A 26,324-nucleotide genomic window follows, 5' to 3' on the forward strand; every position below is an offset into this window, starting at 1 on the left:
AAATTTCCCATAATTTTATCAATTCTCTTTAAAAATATTAATTTCGAAAGTTTGACGCTCATAAAAATTTACCTTATTAAATAGTCCATACAAATGTTTTTTCTTTGGTTCTAACATTGTGAAAAGATTTTTTGTTTATTTTGTCGTTGACTGGGTAATGGAGAGAGATAGAGTTTTTGTGAAGTTTATGGCCACATCTAGAGTACTATGATTATCTATTGAATCCATTGGAAATACTAAAACAACAAGGAAAGAGTATTAAGGATAATAAATATTATTTTTTAATCAAACAGTACAATAGTATTAACGATTTCAGGTAGGTTTGGAAGGAAACTAGTTAACCAGACAACTGGCAACGCAAAATAAGTTTTCCAACATTTTACTTCAGGTTCTTGTGTTGTCAATCTATAATTTTATGTATTAATAAATTACTGTTTGTTCCATTTCATATAATTTGCCACGAAGTATTGATATTTTTAACTATATATGTACTGATGTTTTCAGAAATTGTTTATTATTTTGTTTGTAATATTCGTTTTATATTTAACCATCATATTTATTGCTTCCTTGTATACTATTAGATAATAGTATAAAAATATATTCTATATTTCCTATAAATGTTAAAATTGAGGTTTTCGGAAATTGTTTATTATTTTGTTATTATATTTTTAGGTAGTCTAATAAAATGTCTTCATTCAGTTTTAATAAATATTAGAGACCCTTGTTCAATATATTTCTAAGTAACATATATCTTCTTATCTTCTTATAAACATAAATAAATTGTAGAATTTTTTTATTTTGTTTTTAGCTAATCTAATCAATCATTCTCTTTCAGTTTAACAAAGGTATTTATTTCTTCCATTAGGTAATCTTTCTCTTTCAGCTTAAATAAAGGAATATATAGTAAATATAGAGAATAATTAGATAAGATTTGAAGTGTTAAACCATGGATAGATGAGTGTCAGCAGCGGATACAATCATGTAGAGGTTAGTGTTATCCTCAAAGATGGTTCTTCGTGTAAGTTAGTTTAAGTATTATTAATCATTGTCTTTTCCTTCTTGTAACCATTTATAATTATACAGTACAAAAAGAGTTTGATCCATCCGAATCCTGAAAGAGACATCATGTGCAATAGAGACAGTAAGACTCCCACTATGGAACAGAGTTCTACTGACTCTGTCATATATGATATCTCTCTTAATTGTAAAGCTTATCATAGAATTTTCAAAATTATATTTCAGCTGAATAATAATAATAATAAAATAAAAATAATTTAAATTATGTCTCATCTGATGACGCACGAAATGCAAAAAGTGGAAATAGAAAATATTTATTTTCTATTTCTTTTATTCAACTTAACAATATACAAATGATGAATACAATTATGCATGTTTTTATTAAATTATATTTTAGAGAATATCTTTCATAATTATTGTTATGAATGTTTTTCTAAACCCCGTTTAATTTAGAGATGAAATGTATTATTCATTACTAAAACATACATTCTATATATAGTAGTCGCCTGTATTTCTTCACCACATATTTACTCTATAAATTGAATTGTAAAATTTCAAATATTTATGTTGACGATGCCATCAAAGTGAAATGTTGCTTGCCTACTTTCAAATAGTGATATTAAGAAGAAGAAGAAGAAGAAAATTGTCCTAACCTCATTCTTTAACCTTAATAAACACACGCTTGTTTACCTTGTGGTCGTATAGCTGTGTTAGCTTACAACCGTTTGTTACTTGCAAAAGGAAACAGTAAAACCGCAACATGTATCTTATGTATTATCTGGACGCAGCCGGCAACAGAGTATATACTCTTAAGAAAACCGATCCATCAGGGAAACCAACGAAATCAGCACATCCCGCCAGGTTTTCACCAGAAGACAAATACTCCAAGGAAAGGATTATTATTAAAACACGATTCAACATTTTGAAAACACAAGAACCTGAACCTGTTTATTAATATAGATTAGTACAATGTAATTTTAAGGTATGATTAAGAATAAATTGTTTATAGTATATAAAATTGTTTTATTATACTTTTTTAAATATAACTTTAACCTGTCTGTTTATAATTTTTTTGTATTATAAATGTAGTTTAAATTGATTGGCTACAAATATAAATAATAAATTTAAGATATGTTACTATTTGAGACAGTAATTAAGTTAAAACAATTCAACATTTTAGAACCACAAGAATCTGAACCCTGTTTATTAAATCGTACAATATAATATTAAGGTGTTTAAAAATAAATTATTTTTATTATATTAAATATCTAAATGAAGTTTGTTCCTTTAAAATTTGATTTGTAAGTCATTATTTAGAGACACAAAAACCTGAACTCTGTTTATTAATATAAATAAGTACACTTATTAAAAATAAATTGTTTTGTTACACATTATGTTACATGATACATAATATTTAACTTGATTGGTAACAAAATGTATATAAATTTAGACTGGGTCATCATTTGAGACAAAATATTTTTTGATATGTTGATATTAAAATTTTTGTGAATGTGTTCATTAAATTATTTATGTCAAAATAAAAATAAAATAAATTAAATTGTATCAAAAATGTAACAATACATAGTTTGTGTCTCACATGACAAATTTTATTTTGTTTAATGAGTATAAATAATAGTTCTTCATAAAACATGTCAAGAAACAGTAAATGATATGTTATTAATTTAAAGAAGTCTAAGGTAATATATTTATAATTAAAACAGTTTATGTACACATTAAACTGTTATCAGAGAAAAACAACAAAAATTGCAGAGTGGTTAAAATACCTTTCTACGTTCTGAAGCATTTCTCTTATAGAAACCTGTGTGTTCAATTTTAGGGGTAGTAAATAAAACAATCAGAATATCTTGAAGGTTTTGTATTGAATGATCCTAACCTATACGGTGTTACGAACAGATGCTACTTACAAAGACATTAACATCTAATAATTATTTTCTAATTTTATTTATATATGTATATTCATTTATTCTATAATGGTACATCAATTGGAGAGCATTCACAATGCCTCAACTTGAAATGTACGAAAAAAATCAAATCAAGAACTACACAATCAACAGAAATTATAAATATTTATTAATGGCATCTAAATGAGGATCATTATGAATATCTTCCTAAAAATAATTTAGTGAGCAGTCTGATTACGTTGATTGTGTTTTCTCTTTAACAAATGAAGGTGTACCAGTTTCAAGTTTTCTTTTCAACTATTGTTTAGACATTTACATTGCACTTATCCAAAAAAAAACTTAAAAAATATTGGTTTAACCTAAGCAGTCATAATAAAATTCAATTAGTACATTTCAATGTATTTGGCACCCTTGAGGAATATTATGGCACGTCTAATCTCTTAAAACAGGGCACTTTCGTCCAACTGAAATGTATTAACCAAATCATTTCAAATTTGTTCGATACTTAATCATTTGAAAAATGTTTCTCTATTGAAAAATGTTATTTTATATCTGGAATAATAGTTACAGACTATCCAAGTTCAAAAGAAAAACAATTCGTTATTTTATTTATTGTCAAATATATTTACACAAATATATTAGTTTTTGAAATTTGTTTAAAAATAATAAAAACCATATTTATGGGACCAATTTCATTATACAAAAATGTATAGTAATTTTATAATATGGTTTTTAATATAAATTTTTTTAAAACAATGAAAACTATATTTTATGAAAGTATTATAAATTTAAATTTTTACTAACAGGATAATGCTATTAACATTTGATAACTTGTGCAATTAAATATGTGCATTTATTTATAAATACATAATTGTCATTACTTTAGTGGTACAGAAACATGTCTCAAACGATTTTAAAATTATAAAAGTAAATGCATAGTCCTGAGGGAAGCCAAACGCAATATTTATTATTAAATAGTATAAAATATCACATGTCTCGCATTTTTATAAAAGAAACGTCAATAACTGAACACGATCTTTGCCTTTGTCCCAGAATTTATTACAATATTTTGTTATTAAATAAACTGATTAAAATAAACTTATTACACATTAAAAAACAAATTTATAAACATGTAAAGAAACAAATAATAAAATTTTAAAAGGGCCAAAATATTGCATAAATAAAAGTTCTTGTTGTAATTCATCATCTTCAATAGACTACATATATACATGACTTAACAAACCTGCCCAGCATCTTGCACAATTAGAAAAATAAAAAGGTATTGCAAAAAATGGCAAAAACCATGGCTTTTCATAATTTCTAACAAATAAAAAGTAAAAAAATGTCTTTAAATAAATTTTACAATTTTAAAAATCTGTATATAACATTTTATGTACAAAGTAATTACACATTTGTAATAATATACATATGAACCTGGCATCAATATTATTTTACCAATGCCTTACAGGTAAAATAACACCTCTAAAAATAAAATTCGATTGTTACAAAAAAATAAAAAAATAAAATTTCACTGATAAAAAAATATGATGCACCGTTTGTAAATTGAGGATTGCTATGTTGTTTCAATTTCATTTTTTGGGATTAAAACAAAATTAATAAAGTAACAAGGTAAAAAGTTGTTAACCATAAAATGAGCATTACAAGTCTCTGGCACAAGGAACATTAAACTATAAAAAACTATTTGGATGCAGTAGCGCAGATCATTACATCGATATAGTTTAGGCAAATGTTCATTAACTTAATTACTGTAAAATATAATTTAATTAAAATAGCAAACATTTCCCTAATATAATTTTGCTGTTAGAAACTAATTGATAATGGAAGACTGGTAAAGTGTAACAAAGAACAAAACTGTGAAAATCTATCAAACACAATATCTATGTAAAAGTAAAATAGAAATTTTAACAACAAACAGTACACATACATTAGTTACTTATATAACTACTTTTCAACAGATTCAGGAGACAATTTATACAAATGTTTATTAAAAAGTTTGCCAGAATCTTTGAAATCTCGTATATTAGTATTGTATGGTACATTGTATTTTCTAACAGCAAAATACACATATTAACAGTGTTGATTCAATCAATCAATAAATTGGTCGCTTTTAAGTACCGTTGTATATTGCTACATCATCCAAATTAGATAAATAACTACAAAAAATATAAACCGAATATTTTTAATAATATATAATATTTATATTTATATAGAGGTGATTTTGGCAAATGACATTTATGTTACATAGTAAAAAAATCTCTTAATTGAGCACAGCACTATAGAAGTCCATTGAGATCGTCGTGTGCCGAGCCCTATTTTAAATGCAGTCTTTCCAGCGAAGCTCGTTTGCACGAAAAAAGTCTGTGCCCACGTGAGCGATACGAAACGGGCGATAGAAAACATCACAGGTGGTAGCCATCCATTGAAGCCCATCGAAGGCTACGTAACACTAATGATGGAACGCGTCTCTTTGTTGCCGTTCGTATCGGCGGCATCGTTTCTCACGCACTGACCTGTCAACTGGTTTACACTTAGGGGATTGTTTATGTCGTGGGGATTCGTCCCCACGGGATTGCGGGGCGGTTGGTGGTGGGGATGCGATGGGGGCGGCAGTTTAACGTCGAACGGTTCGTGGGGCGTCAACGGGCTTTGCAACATGTAGGGACTGGCCACGCTGACCGAAGGACTGGCGACGCTGGTAGATGGACTCGGCATCACCATGCCACCGGGACTGGTGAGGCTACTTAGAGCCGACAGTCCGCCCGGACTTGACATAGATTGATTCAAGCTTTCGGTGTCGTCTTCCGGTGGAGTGTGAGCGTCCCCCGTGCTTCCGCAACTGCCTAGATTGTCATCGGATTGGTTTCCATCATTTCCCTCACCTGCTTCCATGTATCGTATACATTTCTTTTTGCGTCTGGAATGATAATTGACGTGTTAGTGACATACATTGGCACAGTTGAGTGGAACACCCAAAAAAATAAATGAGAAATGAGTCAGGTCATGCTGCAAATAAACGGTGGCATGCGGATGAGCTGTTAAAATAAAAATTATAAAATTCATGCGAAAATTCGGTTATGTTTTATTAAATAACAAGCAATGGGTCTTACTGACAAAACCATAAACGGTATTTAAAAAAAATACCTTTAAACATTAATTAATGACGCCAACAATAATATAAGAAAATTGAAATTCTCATTAAACCCTTTGCATAGAAAAAAAATAAAAAATAAAAAAATCACATAATAACAAACAAAAACGTAAATAAACCATCTATAACTATAAACACCAACACTGCTGTTGACTAACCAACTGATTGCTATAGATTCACATAAGTCGGTTCCTGAGGCGATTGAGCGGTGGCCGCCCCGCCGCCACCGTGAAGAATGCTTCCGTGGACTGCTGAACTGCCGCCTCCGTGGGAGCTGTTCTCGGGACTAAACAATTTTTTTGTTTGTATATATTCAGTTATACAAGGGGGCACCCAACAGAGAATCACAACATCACACATAACAACGAAAATGTAGAAATTGTCATACAACAACAAATAAAAATGTAGGAAGACACATCGGGGTGATCAATCAATAAACGGCAAGATAAACTTATGGACATATTAATAGTGCAGAAATCAGAAAATGTGTCTGTCGATTATTTCCACCGAATAAATGCCCCGCTGCAATATAACAATTAACTTGATTCAACAGCAGTGTGAAGTGCAGTTTAACTAAGCCTTATTTAGAGGGTCCTTCTCTTTGTGGGAAGACACATTTTCTGATATCGTTCACAAAAATATTAACAAAACAGAACATGTCACAGTGTCTTCCATATTTACACAAAATAATATAAAACAACAGTCTTTCCACATAGATAAGAAACACCAAATAAATATGGATGTATGGGGTTGCACCACATCATTGAAATTCAGTTAATGTGCAAACCCATACATTTATCAATCTAGGCAAACTGACAACATTATACTTGTTTCTGCATTTTTTATGGACCAATATGATTTTCTATAATCACTATTTTTTAAGAGCCGTAGCGAAATTCTTAAATTTAAATGTTATTACTAAATAATACAAGTGCATATTAGTGATTCTAAACCATAGTTGTGAACATGTTATGTCAGTTTGCTTAAATCGCCAAAACAACAACAAAAAGGAAACGTGCAAAACACTACAATACAAAAATCATTATAGTAAGTGTGTACATACCTGCAAGGCTTACACCATTGGTTCTGTTGGTCTAGACCATATCTTGCTCTACACTTCTTCATACTGTTACCTAGATACACAGAAAAATTGATCAGTTTGGTAGTCTTTAATAATTAATATCAAGTACCATGCGAGTGATGTATCATGTAACTACTAATTAACTACTTGCAAATTTGCCACAAAATGTTTAAGAAAACTTTTGATAATTAAAAGATATGAGGTCCTTGTCATAATTTAGTCTCTATTATTTACTACTTTAAATCAACAATGTTTACTTCAAGGACTGCATATATTAATAAGACTGATAAATGAAAGAATATTTAATTATAGTTCATAATAATTTAATAACTGGTGTTATTAAACTGTAAAATATTTTCAAATAGGACTGTGTTGTGGCAAAACTATCTACCTAATATGTTTTAACAATTTACATCTAAAAACAACATCCAAAATAATGTGTAATAATGAAGGGGGGCATGCTTAAAACAATTAGGAATCTACAGTGATATGGGGGCCATGCGGGTAATCTGACAAACGTGCATATACGACGAATCCAACCAATAAGAGGTCTCCTTCGACCTGTGGCAGAATAGGTACCGGAACGGCCAACCGTTTACCCCATTAAACATGCAATAATAGATAAAATGTAAGAATAAGAACGTCTCGCAATTTACTAGATCAGTTGGTTTCATCGAGGAATAACGCATAATAATCTCGATACAATAAACACAGCGAATATCACACTAACAGGGTAACGTGGGTGACTAGTGATCGGGGATGCACCGTGATCACACACGGAACTAGCAGATAAATAAGGGCGTGTACTAGTCTCTGTTGTCTAGATTGTACCGAGAGATATAAAGTGTTGTTCCTCGAGTGCGCGGACACGTGACCACGGTTAATATATGAAGTGACAAAACAAAGTGGATAGTAATTTGCGAGCGAGGCGGTGGCTACCTCCATCGGCAGGATCTTGCTTGCGTTTCCTCTTCTTGCCACGAGTGGCGTTAGATCGGGATGACCAGTCGGGGTAGAGCTGCATGTGCAGCTGTCTCTCGCGACGCGCCAGCTCATAGTACTTGGCCTGTTCCTCACGGCCTAGCGCGTGCCACTTAAAAAGATCACACAGTCAGCAATTTTTGCGCTCCGGCAGGCACCAAGAAGCCGCACGCAAGAACCGTTGCCTAGCCGGCGGCCCCATTTATGCAACCCAGTCAACAGCACAAAAAAATCCCCTACGGTTCATACTCCACTTAGATGGACTCGTTAAGTTGAAAGTGTTTTGTGTTCGTATACATACAATTATAAAAATAATTGCCGGAATTAAAATATTATTTCCATTAATGATGTTGAAAAGATACATTTAGATTTTTTTAATAACGAAACAGAAATTAAAGAATATAAAATCATATAATGGAAGTTGAATTTTATTATAATATTTAATTTGGTTGGGTTGTTGACTGGGTTGTTGCTTTGGCTGTTTTCATTACTTGTATATATTTGAAAACACACACACACATTCCAGTTTTTCAAACGCCTTCCGAACCCATTCTGCTCTTACGTCGCGTATGCACGTCCGTCGCTTTATTTTTAATCACCCGTTTTTTAGAAAGAACATTACTTTTTTTGGGGGTAAAAAACAAAATATCAAAAATTAAATAGATCAACAACATTGCTGTCCCGCCATGGCCTCTACAACACTAGACTCAGAACTTGAGAGTGCATGATGAAAAACCTGGTCCATTTACTGGATTATATGGCAACTGTACAGCAAAAGTATTTTTTGGCATATTTTACATACATATAATACATGTGTTAGTATTGCCTATTTAATGAATAAATACCTCATCAAAATACCAAGAAACCTAATAATAATTTACTGCTGAACAACTTTAACATTTGTTAAAGTGGATGTGAATAATTAATTATTAGATAAAATTCCCAATTTTTATTGGTAATCCATGAATGTAAAAAATTATTAAGTTCAGTTGAAGTTTAGAAGAGGTATATATATTCATGTTACAGCATTACTTAGTATTGTATTAGTATGTTTGCATTCCATAATTAGTCACAAAACCTTTTTAACTTAAGAAAACCAGTCCACAAGATGCTGTAGAGTGTCACACAACCAATAGACAAACCACACTCCAGGTATTGAGAAAGATTGAGACCCTTTATTTAAAAACTAGGTAGATTATAAATGTGAACACACACACTAATTTGAGAGCTAATTAACCATTAATGGAAGAAAATAAAAGAAAACTTTTTGTAGACAATAATTTGGACTTTGAGACTAGATTAAAACGTAGTAATTGTAAAGAAACTAAAATAGTGTGTGCAATTGGTCGAATGATAATTTTTCGATACCCGGAGTGGCGGCAATGATGATCTGGCACTCTACTAGTTAGGGTGCGCGAGCGACAGAGATAACTACCTCCCGACTCTATGGGTGTTCGTTCTTTCTTTCGCTTCTTCTTCTTGGTGCCGTAACCGTAATTGTCCCGTGCGCTCCAGCCCGGGTACAGCTGCATGTGCAGTTGACGCTCCTGCCGCGCCTTCTCGTAATACTTGGCCTGTTCCTCGCGACTCAACGAATGCCACTGCGCAATCACACACAATACGTTTACACATTCACTCCGTCATTACACGAGACACGTCATTGTTACATTGTTGTTGGGCATGCGCACACATTCACACCTCTAGTACCCACGGGAAGTAAATTTATTTTACAAAAGGTACTTTTTTACATTGTGTTTGACAATTTAAACGTGTTGATTTAATTACAACGAATAATAATAATAATAATGCTTCTTTTGAGTTTTTTGGTGAAGACTGTGGAAGAAACACCCAGAACTATCAGAAGATTTTTCACGATAGAACAACCTTAAAGACATTGTAATAAAAAATCTGGACTATAGTGGTCTAAAACATATACATAATATACATTTAATTAATTTATTAATTACTGCAACGAAGTTTTAATTTTCAATTACATTTTTTGTCAGAAGTGGGTACCCAAGAAAACGATAATTAAATATAGTATTTCTAATTTGAAATGGTAATTGAGTTTGACAGTCATTCATATCCATTCTCACGTAATTCTATGGTTAGAAAACATCGAAATCTTACCCGTCGTCCCAGAATCTGATTGATAGCGGCACTCTCTTTTAATGTACATTCGGCTACTACTTTAGCTCTCATCTCCTTCATATACAACATGAAAGCGTTCAGGGGTTTCTTGATATGGGGCTTTTTCTTCTCGTTACTATCCTGATTGTTCTTCCCATCTAGATTGTTCTTATGATCTACTTGTGACCTGCAACAAAAAAAAAAAAAAGTTTAAGCAACACGTCAAGAACATTTGAAACGATTGTTAATTTGACCGGCCGGTGCAGACGACTGAATAAGCGATTTTGCGGTGTGGGTTGTATAATGAGCTCACCCGTTCTGCTGCTTGCGATAGTCGCCGGCCGCAGCGTCGGCCTTGTCGATTCTCATCTCGTTTTTGATGAGCGCATCGAATCCCGATGGGAATTTGTATGTGCTGTACGGTTTTTTATCCAGCAAATTGTTCAGGATCCGATTTCTGTTCGGGTTCGTGTTGGTCTTGCAGTCGAAGCCCGGCAATGAGCATTGAGTTTGGTGCGCTGGTCCATAGTTCAGATACGGATTCTGTTGCGTCAGCAATGCGTTCATGTACCAGGCGGACAAAAACTTATTGTCGCACAAATTGTTCAGGAACGAGTAAATGTTATCGACACCTGCGTTCTTGTTGTTCGAGGCGATTTCGTAATAGAAATCGCGTAGCTTATTGTAATCGTTTATTATGGGATTGTCGCCGTTGTATGTGTTCTTATTGTACGAGTTGTTTCTCTCCTCATCTTTACACAAATACTTCCTCAGCTGCTCGTTGTCGTAGATTTTCTCGTTGATCACCTCTTTCTGTTTGGTGCTGAGATCCAGACCTTCGTCGGTCTTGTTCCTCGTCGACAGGTCCTCGGGCAGGTCCTCGTCGCACTTGTTCAAATCGTCCTCCTTCATTTTGAGCTCGTTATTAATTTTAATGTTGTGATTTTGGTCGACGACCGTGAACGGCGCGACAATGGCAATAGGCATTTTTTTCAGCGTCAGATTCAACGGCTCATCCGAATTATCCATTATAATCACGTCGATAAGTATTTATTGGTTCATTAAACGTATTGTCAATCACTCGAAACGAAGTAAACAAGGTTTATCGCGTGCTCCGTACTGGTTAGAGGCCGGACGAAATCAACAAGTTTTTTATATGCCCGTTTATCACCAGAAAATCAATATAAATGGCTGAACCCGTCCTTTGTTTGGCTGGAATGAAAACAGACAGGAGGGAGAGCACGTGGTCGGCGAAGGAACTTGCGTTGAATCGACGTTTCGGTCGCGCCCGACACGAAAAACTGCCACTTGCACGATCCCGGAAAAATTATCGTCGACGATTTTTTGCCGGAGTTTTGAGGAAAACGGTTCGGAACGTGGCGAGCCGCCGACGATGCACCCGTCAGGTTTGTGTGCCCTTTAATAACGTTGGGAGTTCGTAACGTCCAATAGACAGTTGCAGTGGTGTTGTTACATTTTAGATAGAGACGAGTAGATTTAAGCGCGCTGATTTCTGATTGATCTTCAATTTTCATGTCTCACTTGCTCCCGTTTGTTCGCGTTCCACCTCTTTCCGACACGAATTGCCACTGATTAATTCGATAAAATGCGACTGCCTTATTCCATCTTCAGTTGATCTAGGTTAGGGCAATTTATTTTTTTATATCTTTATTTAACCACTTACTTTCCACATTTTTACCATGATAATTCAAATTTATTAAATCAATATATTATAAAGAAGTAAATTAATAATTACAACACTTCACATTACAATTAATTAACATAAATTTTAAATTATTAATGAATAAAAAATGAATATCCTTTTTCTTTAATTGCATTACGACTTGGGGACTATAAATTGTCTTTAATTAATTAGAAACATAATGGCAAATGCAGTTAACAATAACTCTGTAATGCCTATTCGTAATATTAAATGCAAAGTTAAGCCATTATGACAATTTAAGAAAATTGGCATCTCAATGAACTATCGTGGAATTATTTAAAAATTGTTTTCTAGGAACTATAAATAATTCACCACTTCCAAGTAAATTAGTCCCGGTCAATTCAATATAAAAAAAATATCCCAGTAGTCGGACGATATCAAAGGGAATTATTGATCGACGAGTCGGAACAGAAGTTTCTCCGTGTACTGGGCGTCCCCGTCAGGATAACTGTAAACGGACTATCCGTAAAGGGGTTGAAAAATCGAGAATCCTGCATAGGGATGCAGTGCGCTTGTATCAAACACCGCCAGAGGGAGTCGAAATGTCAATTCAAATTTATTTAATAAGGGGTTTCCCTTTCATTAATAAAAAATATTCTCTATAACTTTGTTTTTATGTAGAATCAAATCAAATTGTTCAAATATATATATAAATACACTTACGAGTGTAGTATATATGATAATAAAGAATTTTTGTCTCAATTTTTTTATTGTTTCCTTAATTATTATATATGTACAATACGATAACAAACAAAAATCTGAGAAATCATTAACAACATATGATTTTATCTAAAACTTATTAAATATTAGGTGTTGGGTATAACTGGAATACCATATGTTAAAGATATCTTCCTCTGGGAGTTATGGAGAAGTAAATATGAGGGTATTGAGCTGCATCGCTGATGATGGAATAGAATATACATTTGTAGAAGAGGAACGAAGAAGTATAGGAAAACAATTTAGAGAAATGTCAAAGTACCATTACAGAAGCTATCCTAGATTACGCAGTAGATAATACCAATCATTGATTTAAGCAAAATCAAATTAACTTGATAGAATGGTCTTTCCAATCACCAAGTCTCAATCCAATTGATTATTTATGATGTCAATTATGAAGAAAGATACTTGAGGCAACACTTAATATTGAAAGCAGACCTTCAGGTTGACCTGGTGTTATTAAGCAGCCTTACCAGAAAAATCGTTGAACTAATATAAATGAAAAATATACCAAATATTAATAAATACGACAAAAACATCGCAACTCAAATTATATAAGTAATATCGAATACAGATATTTAATTCATATCTTTGGCTAAAGTTATATGTTATTTTAAATACAATTTAAATAAAGGCTTCCAACTAGTAAAAGTAAAGTTTAGATTAATAAATATAGAAAGTGAATCATGTGATTTATCACCAAATTGATCAGTTTCATTAAAATTTCAACGTTGAACGGTTTTTCTTTTGAAGCTGATGCATACACAGCACATCGGACAAACAGATTAATAGCCACCTCGCGATAATCCCAAAAATCGAGGGCGGCCATGCAAGAAATGAGATCCAAGATTGGTTATTGACATTGCGGCCATTGGTCAGAAGGTTGCTAAGCGACCACATCCTACCGGAGAACGAAGGGTTGTTTCGGTGACGAATCCAAATCAAGAAACAACCGGAGCAGCCGTTAAAACGATTTATCATGACACATTTCCAATACATTCGTTGTTATTAAACAAAAAAAAGTTGGTAAATAGTCCAATAATTTTTGCTCCTCATCGTTGAACACCGATGTAAGTTATTAATGTTCTATTTATTTAGACGTATTTACACGGGATGATACGTATGATCAAACATCCTTTTGTCCGAAAGGCATTTTCCGGTCCGTCCGAACTGAAATTACATTTTCTTAATTTCCAATATGTTGATTTCCTGGCATGTTTGTTTTGTTAGCCCGGAGGCACCGGACCACCGGATTATTTTTCCAATTATGTGGAGCGCCGTTCGGCTAACGTGCACGTTCCCCTTTCTTTTCCGCACATTTTTATTTTATTTTTTCAGTCGATGCCGCAGCAACTCCACGCCGAACGATCCGATGTAATGAAGCCGTTTGATCTTACGTATTTATCTTTTGATGCTTAATGAACGGCAGCTTTTGTGAAAGAAGCAATTTATCGGTGCCGCAGTTTGACTTCGCACTCACACACACACACACGGCATTCACGTAATACTGGTGGGTGTTTAACAACAAATTGTTTTAATTAAGTTTAGACATTCGAAACGGTTCGTGTACTAACCTGTGGTTTAGGTCTGGTAGTTCTTGTTTAGGTCCTGGCGTTACGATTGCGGGATGAGACGATAAGTGAGGCGGGTGCGGTGACAGACCGGGGTGCGACGGTATCAACCCGGTGGGTGAGAACCTGTAGAAGTCGCTCGGCAGGCTGCTCGTCGAGATCGGTAACGTGCTGGGGTAGGGACTTCGGAACCCGGCACCCGGCGACAGCGGATACATGCTTGGAGTATGCCTAAAATAACAATTACACATTAACATAAGCAGAATTATCCAGTACTACAGAAATGTACGGAATCATATGCCAATACAAAAAAAGGCAATTAGTCCTTAACTTAATATTCTGAAAAGAAAAGAAAGACTAGGCAACGGTTTTGTTTAATTGGGCAAAGCAAGTATTATATTATGATCCATTTCAAAGCCAATTAAGAGGTCCAGATTTATTGCTAATTGCTCATAAATTCAAATCTGATTAGAGTGCTCAAATGTGTCCATGTATGAAATTACTTACCATGAGGCCACCTGAGACATGTCTGGACTGAGCATAGGGTAGGGGTACTGGCTGGCAGAGAAGGGGTACATGGGTGGTCGAGTAAGTCCTAAAAAAACATCATTATAGGAATATTTATAATTATAGTTCGGTGCAACTTTATCATTAATATTTACACATCAACAATTAAAATTAGAGAAAAATATCTCGGTCCTTTGGATCGATATAGAAAATAGGGATTCAGTATGTGTAGAACCCTTTTAAAATCCTGTTAACGTGCCTCCTAATTGGAGGAACTCGGCACGTGACCGAAAAGAGGTTTGAGTTCAGCAATTAGGGCAGTTTTGTCATTGCTACCAGGCAGTACGAATGCAATAGTTGCCGCTATAAGGGTTGCGCCACGTGCCACATTTAATAACAACGTTTAATTGTGACCAAGGATACACCATTAGTGTGGTAACTACTTGAAAAATAATTATTCGCCCCAATTATGACACGAGACTCGTACCAGTCATGACAGAAATGCGGAGAACACGATAAAACATGAAACTGGCATGTGTTTTTAGATGTCATGTGCAATTATACGATACCGTACGGCAAGAAAAATGCGAAAACGTTCATTGACAGACTGTTATTAGCCATAACATAAAGTATTTAACGTATGCATATCGAAGTCTCCAGACTGCACAACTGTCCCGATAAAAACTGTACGTGCATTAATTTTTTAACTCGAAATAACTTGCGTCCGACGTACAGATTCAGTGTATATACAAATACGGTCCGCCCCCGTAATTCCGCTAAATTATTGCTCCGCCGTGCAATTTTCCTTTAATGCCATACAATTTTTTTGCTGCCTTTAATGCATGTCATAATGTTTTGCGTCGTCCACGGTTTAACCACGCGATTTCTGCATTCGAACGGACGACGAAACTCGTTTTGTGTGCGCCTGGGCCAAGTTGTCGGACACGCAGAAAATGACGTTGCGATAATGAAATTTCCGCTGATTAATTACGAACCGGGGCGATCTCCGTTTTTGTTTACTTTTCGTCTGCTCAGACTCGCCGGCAGCGACCGCGACCATCCCGATGCATGATACTGCAGAACTGCGAACTCGAATTACTGTCTTTAGTTGTGCTTTGAAAAATTTAGGGCTCTATTAAAAAATAAAATGGTACCTGGTATTTATAATTACTTACAATGGGTTTTTTTCGATAATTATTGGTATGTTTAGGCTTGACCATTATCAAGTGACAATTATAAATTGTTAATTACATTAAGATATATAGGAATTTTTTGAAATTAATCTGAAAACCCTCCAAAAATTATTTAAATAAACATGTTTGTTATTAAAAATTTATATCACATTACATAAACATATATTTCTTTTAAAAAAATATGAAATTATACACAGAGACATATTCGATATTTTATGTCAATGTAATAATCAAGTGATAATTATAACAAGATAAACCAAGTATTTTCCAAATAATCTGAAAACCTCCAAAAATACTTAAATCAAATAAAATATGTGTGTTATTAAAAAAATATATAGAACATATTAAAAAATATACATAGAATTATACACAGAAAGATATTGGCATAGTTATTATTGATATTTTATGTTAATATAATTATCAAATGATAATTATAATAAGATAGATCAAGAATTTTTGTATTTCCACAAAATTTCTCTAAAACTCCTCAAAAATACTTATATCAAATAAACTATGTTTGTTATTAAAAGTATACAATATATATCTTTAAAAATATTATAGAATTATACACAAAATAAAATTCGAAAAGTAAAATTATTATTGATATTTTATGTAGATACAATTATCAGATGATAATTATTTATTTGTATATTTCCCAAAATTCATCTGAAGACCCTCAAAAATTCGTAAATCAAATAAAACATTTGTTATTAAAAAATACAATATATTTCTTTAAAAAAATTATCGAATTATCCACAGAATATTTGAATAGCAAAATTATGGTTGATATTTTATGTAAATACAATTATCAGTAAATTATCATTTTTCCAAAATTCCTCTAAAAACCTTCAAAAAATACTTAATCAAATAAAACATATTTGTTACTAAAAATTTATATATTTCTATAATAAAATTATCGAATTATAGACAAAATAATATTTGAAGAGTAAAATTGATACTTTATGTAAATATAATTATCAAATGATAATTATAATAAGATAAATAAAGAAAACCCCAAAATAATCTTGATTTGTATATTGAAAAAATATTAATTTTTTTTTAATTAACCTCTTGAAAATCATCAAAATAATCGTTCTGAAGATATCAACCACTCATATTAATTGAAACGTATAACAAAACCGTGGTTATGAAAAACTGTCGTCAAATGAAGACGTCACTTAAAATGTAATCCCATTTGTATGGATTTATTCCGTGTACGTGTGTCTAATCCATTTTTAACGATATGAACTGAGGGACAAGAGAAACTGAACATCTCCCGATAGATACCCTGTCAAGATATGCAACGTGTATTTTACGTATTGATTGCGAAACGACAATAGGTGTCTCTATATCCGTCCCGTGTGCATTGTCTAACCCCCTCATCTGACAATTGCACTCTGCTTAAGCCCACCAATGCATTGTGTCATCGGTGGGGAACCTTTTATTACATTTGTCATTTGGTTGTCTCCTTATCCTCCGTTCCTTTTTTTTCAATTGGTTTCCCGACAACCGATATGCTAAACGCTACCTAAACAAATACGTCGGGGTATAAATATACGGGGTAGGGAAAATCAGTTTTAACTGAGTTTAAAACCGAAAAATCGTCAACGGTACACGTCCCCCCATGTAAGACGCTTGTATCGAACATCTAAACAGGAGAGTTTAAGTAATTGAAATAGCCGTTCGTGTAGCATTTTCCGTAAAAGTCAGTCGAAAAAGCAATGCTGTTCTTTATGGGTATCGGGACGGCAATAAAAACAAATCAATTGGCCGGCAGACAGACCATTTCAGAAATATATGTTCTCTCTCATAGGGCATAATGAACAATTAACTTACAGATACACTGGTACCCAATTACAGTTTCCTGTGGCTAGAGAGCATACCGCGCATTCAGCCAACAATCGCGTACACACACGCTGCAGGGTAAAACCAAGAGAAACACACATACTACACCCAATTATAGGCTAATTGATGCGCTTCAAGAAATAAATACCGATGAGGCGCGGTTATGTTTAAGGACGCCGTACGACGTCTTTTGAGACAAACAACTCTCCGAACTCTTCACCACTCGCCTCTGTCTTTTGATCAAATCTCGACTTCGGGCACCTTTTAATGATGCACGTACCAGTTTACTTCCTCCAAAAATTCGGTGTGCATGCAATAATAAGTAATAACAGATCCGACGTCGTGGTCAATAACCGGGGGATTTAGTGGATTTCGTTGGTCTCTTCGTGAGATCACCATAATTAATTTACTCGTTCAATAGGTACGCCCTATTACATGTTACGCGATCCATTTTGGTTCGTGCAACCGGGACAGACTGAAAAATGCGGCTGTGCGTGCTGGAAAAGGGGCAACCAATTTGCGATGCAAATAAGAGTGTAAGCAGGTGAAACTCTCCTCACCGTACGAGACAATCCGTCCGTCAACACCATGCCAGAATTGAACAACTGGTTATTTTCCTTAACGTTGCCACCGAACCAATTATCCGCCGCACAATTCAAAAATCTTGTCGTTTTTACGAAACCGGACCCAATTAATAACGTTCCCAATCTGTGTGCCGATCGAGATTAATCTAATACCGTTCAAACATGAATTAATAAAGTGAACATCCAAGTACAAGCTGAAAACATGATGACATTGGATAAATCTGATAATCCGGAACTGATTAAAAGTGCATTGTTAGAGAGAATGGAGGCCCGAAACAAAACCAGTGACACGAGATCTATTACGAAATTGCTATATTAAATATTCCTGGGTCCCCCGATCATATTGTGATTGCCTGCACATCAATATACTCTTCGATGTTCAAATCAACAAGTTTTATTGAAAAGCGGGGCGCCGTATGCGTCCATTGTAACAGTGGGCTCCTACCCTCGATTTCAGCTGGGCCATATTTGTATACAACCCCGACGCAATGATATCAATCTCGTCGTTCTTTGTCATCCACCCCTAAAGCGATGTCCAACCATGTATATTCCTTTTTGGCCATCTAGTCTTTTCGCATCATGCTTTATTTGGGCCCGGCGTATCCATTGAAAAGCAGACTTTAATTAAATGGCCAACATTTAGGTTTGCCAAAAAATTTTCAAGCTTTATTCAATTTTGAATTTATGTCTTTTTCAGCAATTTCATGATTGGCGTTCGTTACTTCTACTCTTTAATTAATATTATATTATTCGGGATATTAGTAAAGATTTAGGTGGACATTTCGACAAAAAGTTTCTTTCACAGGACAGTTTTATATAACAGTCAGAAAAGCTTTAAAAATTGTAAGATGTATGAGGAATAGTTTGGAAGTTGTGGACATTTCGAAAGAACTCCTTTCACAGGACAATCTGATATAACAGTCAGTAAATTTCTATAAACCTAAATATGTATGACTGTATTTATTAGGCGGGCTCCTTATTTTCAGATTTATGAGGAATACTTTGAGTTGTTGCGGTGTTGTCAAGGAGATCTCAGCTTATCTCCGTATACTATTGCACAAAAATTAAGGAAAAGCCAATTAACTATTCAAAAATGATTTAAATTTACTAGAACTAAGTATGTGTATGAGTGTGTGATATTAAATGTTTCGTTGCTCTTAATTTAGAACAGGATTAATAATAACAAAACCTCAAAAATCATTTGATCAATTTGTGACTAATTTCGATCTGGATGACATACAGTTAATTGATAAAAAGTGCACCATAGCTATTGAATCGAACGGAATAAAATTTCTAATTTGTCTAGTCGACTAAATTGTCAAGTGCAGTGTATTTGGTTAGTCATTAAAACCGCATAAGTGCCGAGTGGGCACGTGCTGAGAATAATGACATCGACAATGGGAGCCCAGTATGATTCCCATTACTGCTCATGTATGCGTGCATAACATACTGATAATAGCGGCTAGGGAGGATGCGACATCCGTACCCCGATTCTCTTTAAAATCCGCACACGCTAATTCCGAATTTAAATTGAATCCCCCCGCACCGTCTAGGCGAAGTAGTCTTGGCGTACGAGCAGATTTTTGTCGTTTAATTAAATCTGCGGATTGATTGGAAATTGAGTCATCCGGTCTTTTCAGGAGCGAAACGTCGGGAAATTGGCAGATGTTGTGCGGCTTTGGGAAACCTCCAGTTTAATTTTTGCGCACAAAAACGCTTATTAAAGTGGCCGTCACGAAGTAGAACCGTTTAGCTCGAATTAAACAACGTCATCAACAAGTGCTGGACTGTCTTCTCGAGGCGAGAGTAAAAAAAACAAGCAGACAAATTAGGCCACCAAAGGCAAGTGAGTGAATATTATGAGTGGCATCAGTAGCAAGGCAGCCGGTAGCAGGCAGCATCAAGAAGAAGAGGCAGAAGGTATTGAAGTGGCTGCCATTATCCTAATTATCCTGGTCGTTTGCATATCGCGCGTCTCCTCAAAGGACTGCGAGGTGTTTTCATAATTCGCGACCTGTGCCGCCTTTGAACTTCAATCTAATTTTCTCTCGGCGCTCTCTGCCGCCGCTACCGCCATCTCCCCGTTCGCTTACCCATTCGCCACGCCGTTACCACCCACCCACCGCCCCATCCGCTGTTTAACGTTTTGTTGATTTTTCTTTATTTGTGCCACCTCCCCAAATATCACGTCTCGTTCCTCGCTTCTTTCCAATTTACCTTCAGTTTCCCGATTGTCGGTGCATTGAAGTTACCCTTAAATGTTAATGTCCAACAACGTTTTAAACATAAACTAAACGATAATTACCACACGATTTTGAACGAAGTTAGTGAGTGTGAACGCGAATTAATCGTTGTTAAAATCTTAGGCGGACAAAAAATTCTTTTAAACGTCGTAATAGAAGAGTCCAATTATCGCATAAAAGTACAAACACACGGTTTACTTTGTTGGCTTAATACTAGACCGTACAAGCCATATTTCACGATGCAAGCACACACGCATATAAAATTTTAATTATCTTCAACGAGTTCATTTACATTTCAGCATTAAATCGCTTAAATATGTTTTATCTCAAGAACACGCAAAGCTGGTTTGACAATAGGCAAAACAAGAATAATTTGCAAAGCTGCAAACAGCTCGTTCGTGTAAAAATAAAAAAGTAAGAGTGCTTATTTTATTATGTAACGTATTTATGTGAATAAATTACCCGCTTTTTAATAATCGTTTATGAGAAACGACTGGATTATCCAATAAAAATGGTCTGATTGAAGTTGTATTAAAAGTAACATCTACTTAATGTGGGTGGTGGAAATTAACGAATCAATAATATGCATAATTAAGTGTGTGAACAGCAAACATAATGAATGGATGTGTAAATATTATGATGACCCTAATAAAGCACCTAAAAATATACCAAGAAGCTTCGCTAGAAATTAATGAAATATACAATACATTTGAATAGGTTTCAAACATCCTGTACAACTTCAAAAATAAATTATCGAAAATGTTGACCTTAAAATTGGCTGAACAATAAAAGATGATAATTTATTTTTGATTGAAAGCACATACATTAAAAAACCGCCTACTGCCCATCACCACTACGTGTACGACTCAAAGATGAAACGTCGTAACTGCAAATATTTGACAAAAGCAACTACACTCGTTAATTCTGTTTGAGTTTTTAATTGTTTTCGATCGCAATTATCACCTAGATGCAGTGCCACGTTTCAACTTCGGACCGCAGTTTCGCCGCCACTGTTAATGATTTATACAAATGAATGATCATAAACAAACAAATGCTCACACATTGCGAAATTTGAGTCTATGAATGAATATTACCCGGAATCGCGAATATCGTAATTGTTTTAACTCCAAAATCGCTGTGGTTTGTTGTCGGTGCGGTTTCAGGAGAAAAGTTCAAGCAAGTCTAATTCACATCCTGCCTCAAATCGACACAAATAAACAGTCTGTGTTTGTTGACTTTGATTAAAGAGTCTTATTTGAGTGAGTGCGAAAATAACAAAAATTTGCTGACACAAGAAAACACAAACAACAATTTTTTTTTGGAAACTCAAATTTTGAATGAGCATTCAGTGGCGACTCGAGCCCCATATAAACTTTCTTAAATTGACTGATTGTAAATTTTTTTTTGTGGGGCGCTGGTGGCGGGTACCTGTGGCGGCGAGCAGGGGCCCCAGGCGTCTCCACTCTGCGGGGCTGAGGGGCTGTGTGGCGGCTGCGTGGGCGGCCGCGGCGGCGGGCGGCGACGCGCCGTACTCACCCATCGCGGGCGCGCCCTTGCCGCCGTCCAGCTGGTACGGCGGGATGCCCATGTGGGCGGGCGGCGGCTGCCCGAGCGGGTCTCCGTTGTGACAGAAGAACGGCATGTGACCTGCTCCCGGCGGCAGTCCCATCTTGCTGGCCTGCAACAAAAAATTAAACTAATTAGCGAAAAAAATCGAAAATTGGGCGAATTCAAAATGTAGGTCGATCCCATTAAAAAAAAAAAAACGGCGAAACGTCGGTAATTGCCGCTAACGCCGCAGTAAATTGCTGATAATTAATTGTGGCCATTATTAATACCCAACGCGGTCGATGCACGTTGATGTTATTTATACTGTAATCTTTATTTTTTCTTGTCGCGTGCTTCCAAGATGAGAAAATAATAAATGTTGCTTGAACATTTGTCAGTTTGGATCACCGCAACATCAAAAGAATGACTGCCATTAGTTCAAAAGCAGTTTTTTCTCAAAGTACGTCGATGATTGTGTTTATTTCTGTCGTCGAAGGAATATATCTCATGGACCATATACCACGTTATATTGCGTGTACGCTCAATGAAATCGTTAACGATTTATATTTCACAAACATAAAGTAGTTTATCAATTATTCACAATATAACGAGAACATGCGTGTAATAATAGATAAAATTTTAAAGCAGACTTTAATAATCCGTGGCGGTTTGTTATGTGTATAATGTATGGACAAATTAATGACTGACAAGCAGATAAGAGGGTTGGTAGTTAAGGCCGTCCTATCGCAGTTCGCATGAATAAACAAAAGACTCCACAGGAAACGGATGAAAGTCGCAACTACTCGTTGACTTGTAAATAAATTGCAGCACGAGAATGTTTATTCATATAAATGCAGCAGTCCCATATTTAACTTGAACTCCAGTCAAAAATACTACCACCAACAACGAATCCCCGCAACAATTTATTTAAGGTCTCCGCACCCAACTGTGAAAATTAAGAAATAATTTTCGAAACAATGCCTTTTGTATGGCGCAATTCTAATTTAACCGCATTAAATAAAAACAAAAACGGAAAAATGGGGGGCGGGAGGGTAGATTTTCTCATTTTTCATCGCCGTACGATTTTTAAAAGCCTCCCAAGTACATCGAGTGGCGGTTAATTAAATTTGTTGAATGACGTTGCCACAAGAGTAAAACAATCGGTAACGTGTGCTTGTAGTGGTATGTTCCCGATTCATTTCCATATCCTGCTGAAGGCAGTTTCCGTCGTCATGACGACCGAATGGGAAGTTGGTCGTAGAGGCGCATGAGCGACATTCACCCCCCACGTTAAGATTATGTAAATCCTGGCGAGCACCGCTAATCACTGAGACGATTAAAAATTTACAAAATTTCGTCGTCCGTCGAAATTACGCTTCAACATGGACTGTTTCATCCACAGTATTTGTTTTACCGTCAAATGTCAAATGTTAATGAATGAAAATCCATTTCCCAGCACATTGTTTAATTTGAGTTTTCAACCTCCATTTGAATATATAATTAAGGTTTTAATATAATATATTGAAATGTATTTGAAAAAAGAAGACATTTTTATGTACATATGAAGATGATATTTTATAAATGTTGTTGTAGAAATTGCAAATTGCAATTAATATAATATATAATTATATAAAATTAATAAAAGTGAATACAATATGAAAATAATGATGAATTATGAGGACAGCATCATTACATATAATAAACAAAATTCAAGAATTTCTATTAATTGACCACCAAAATATTATTTTTAAACATGTCTATTTTTATTTAATAATATGAAAAACTGAATTAATAGAAATTATTTTTATGAATTCTTTCATTAAATTGATAAATATAAAATAGAAGAATAATAATTTTAGGATTTTATAAACAATTAAACATTCAAAATGTGATAAATACATGAGAATAATTGATAAATGCATTTTTATTAGTAATGTTAATATTAAATATAAGTTTAAATTGAAAATTTAATTATGTAGTTATTAATAAAAATAACTACTTATTAAGTAATGTATGTCATAATCAACATTATTATTATCACATATTTTAGTTAGGACGTATCTATTTTTATAACAAATATTAATAAAAAATAAATAAATAATATAATATTTATCATCTTAAAAATGTGATATATAAATGAGAATTTTACATTAAAATATTCATAAGAATCATTCTTCATCATCATTATCATTAAAAATGTGATGTATAGATAAGATAATTGTTAAATAAATTTTTATTAATAATGTTAACATTATTTATTTATCATAAAAATGTGATGATAAGTTAGAATAACTGTCATACATCTTTATTAATAATGTCAATATCACATAAAAATCAAAAATATGATATATAAATGAGAATAATTGTTACATACAATTTTATTAATAATGTTAATACTGAAATATTTATGAGAATTTTTAGCTATCATCAAAAATATGATTTATAAGAATAACTTTTACAAACATTTTTATTAATAATGTCAATATTAAAAGATTTATGAGAAACTTATTCTCCTAATTTAATTTTTATGAACAATTAAATATCAAAAATGTGATGAATACACGAGAACTGTTGAATTCATTTTTTTAATTGATTCATAAAATATATTGTGTATATTATAAAAATTATAGATTAAACTATTATTTTTAAACATCCTTATTTTTATTTAATATTTATCTCTAAAAATGCCATAGTCAAATAATTTTGATTTATGTTTTTTCAAATCAATATTGAAAATAATAATTATTAAAGTAACGTTTTATTCTAATAAATATATGAGAATAGCTGTTATATACATTTTCATTCATAATATTAATATTAGAAGAGTTGAATATTGATTTATCATCCAAAATGAGAAAGAATGAGAAAACTACGAATTAACTGTTATATTATTTAATAAAATAATGTTATATATTAAAAATACAATATATTTTATAATTTCTTATATTAAATTTTGATACCTAAAATGACGTGATTAAATAACTTATGATGTAATTAAGTACGTATATTATTTTACTTAAAATTATACACAATTCGTGAAAATAAAAAATGAGAATAATTAAATATATATGTGTGTATTAATGTTATTATTACCCCCTATTAAACCTATTAGATGTACTGCAATACAAACATAATTCAAGAGTTTTATTAATTAACCAACTCAGCGGATTTGGAACATTCTTTGTCTCTTTGATTAAATATGCGACATATTAAATGTCCATTTGAATTAAATAAAATTTTTAATTAAGTTATACTCCTATGCATGTACGTTAAATAACTAACAACCCGGACTAACTTTAATGTATAATTCAAATTCCAATGTTGTTTGTTTGCTAGCAAACTTTCGTACGCAAATATTTTGGTTTTGATGTTGTGACATTTGTATCTTCCTGCGGTTTACCGGACGCCATAAAATTAAATATTTTTAGCACGCAATTTTACATTATTTTTATGGCCACTTATATTTAGATGATGTTATAAACATCTCGGTCGTTCCATGTTTGACGTACAATTTGCTGTCACACTTCGTACGTAACATTTAATTTGATAAATTCGTTAAAACATCTCAATAATTGCGCCCGACTTCGAGTCAATATCATTGAAGGGTGACGTCTTTGTTCTTATTTTATACATCATTTTCAGCATTTTCCACGTAGTTTTCCTCCTCCTTTTCGTTGTCCCCGCGGCTGTAGCACAGAAACGCCGTTTATTTTCATTTCATTCACCCCTGGTGAAAATCTACTTTGCTTCCCCCCTTATACATATATTCTTTTTAAGTTTTCTTTAAGCGCAAAATATAAGAAATCCTCTTTTAGCATTACCATATATTTACGTACGTTTTATCCGACTGTTAAAGCGAAACATTCGATAATATCGCCCACTGGTGAACGCATATTATATATAATGTTCGTACCAATGTTGAAAAATATTATAAGAAGATCATGAATTAAGTAGTAGCCGAGTCGCCACCACTCTCCTAGCCGTTCCGTACCGCCGAAGCGTTGCGAAGGGGTTGACGTGTGCTGCATCCGACGCGGCCGCCGCCGCCGCCACCGCCTCCGTTTGAAACTGTACACTTTCAAGCGGCAATTGT

At 33.8% G+C, this 26,324-nt stretch overlaps 2 protein-coding genes across 2 annotated transcripts in view; one reads left to right on the forward strand and one right to left on the reverse strand.

The window, feature by feature from the left end:
- Positions 1-1,662: 1,662 nt before the first annotated feature.
- On the forward strand, positions 1,663-2,035 carry LOC109607385 (H/ACA ribonucleoprotein complex subunit 3). The gene has a single exon (XM_020023874.2). It carries the CDS (start codon positions 1,778-1,780, stop codon positions 1,970-1,972), a length of 195 nt encoding a protein of 64 aa, XP_019879433.1. The 5' UTR covers positions 1,663-1,777; the 3' UTR covers positions 1,973-2,035.
- An 843-nt stretch (positions 2,036-2,878) lies between these two features.
- LOC109595558 (protein pangolin, isoforms A/H/I/S) overlaps positions 2,879-26,324 on the reverse strand; it is a 141,080-nt gene continuing 117,634 nt past the window's right edge. Inside the window, 9 exon segments of the mRNA XM_020010942.2 lie at positions 2,879-5,874; positions 6,267-6,394; positions 7,168-7,241; positions 8,129-8,282; positions 10,301-10,487; positions 10,614-11,311; positions 14,311-14,542; positions 14,819-14,906; positions 22,220-22,361. Of these exon segments, the coding sequence (XP_019866501.2) occupies positions 5,397-5,874; positions 6,267-6,394; positions 7,168-7,241; positions 8,129-8,282; positions 10,301-10,487; positions 10,614-11,311; positions 14,311-14,542; positions 14,819-14,906; positions 22,220-22,361 (2,181 nt within the window). The 3' untranslated portion in view covers positions 2,879-5,396.

The sequence above is a fragment of the Aethina tumida genome, chromosome 2 (genome assembly GCF_024364675.1).
Source record: "Aethina tumida isolate Nest 87 chromosome 2, icAetTumi1.1, whole genome shotgun sequence".
NCBI classification, from domain to species: Eukaryota; Metazoa; Arthropoda; class Insecta; order Coleoptera; family Nitidulidae; genus Aethina; species Aethina tumida.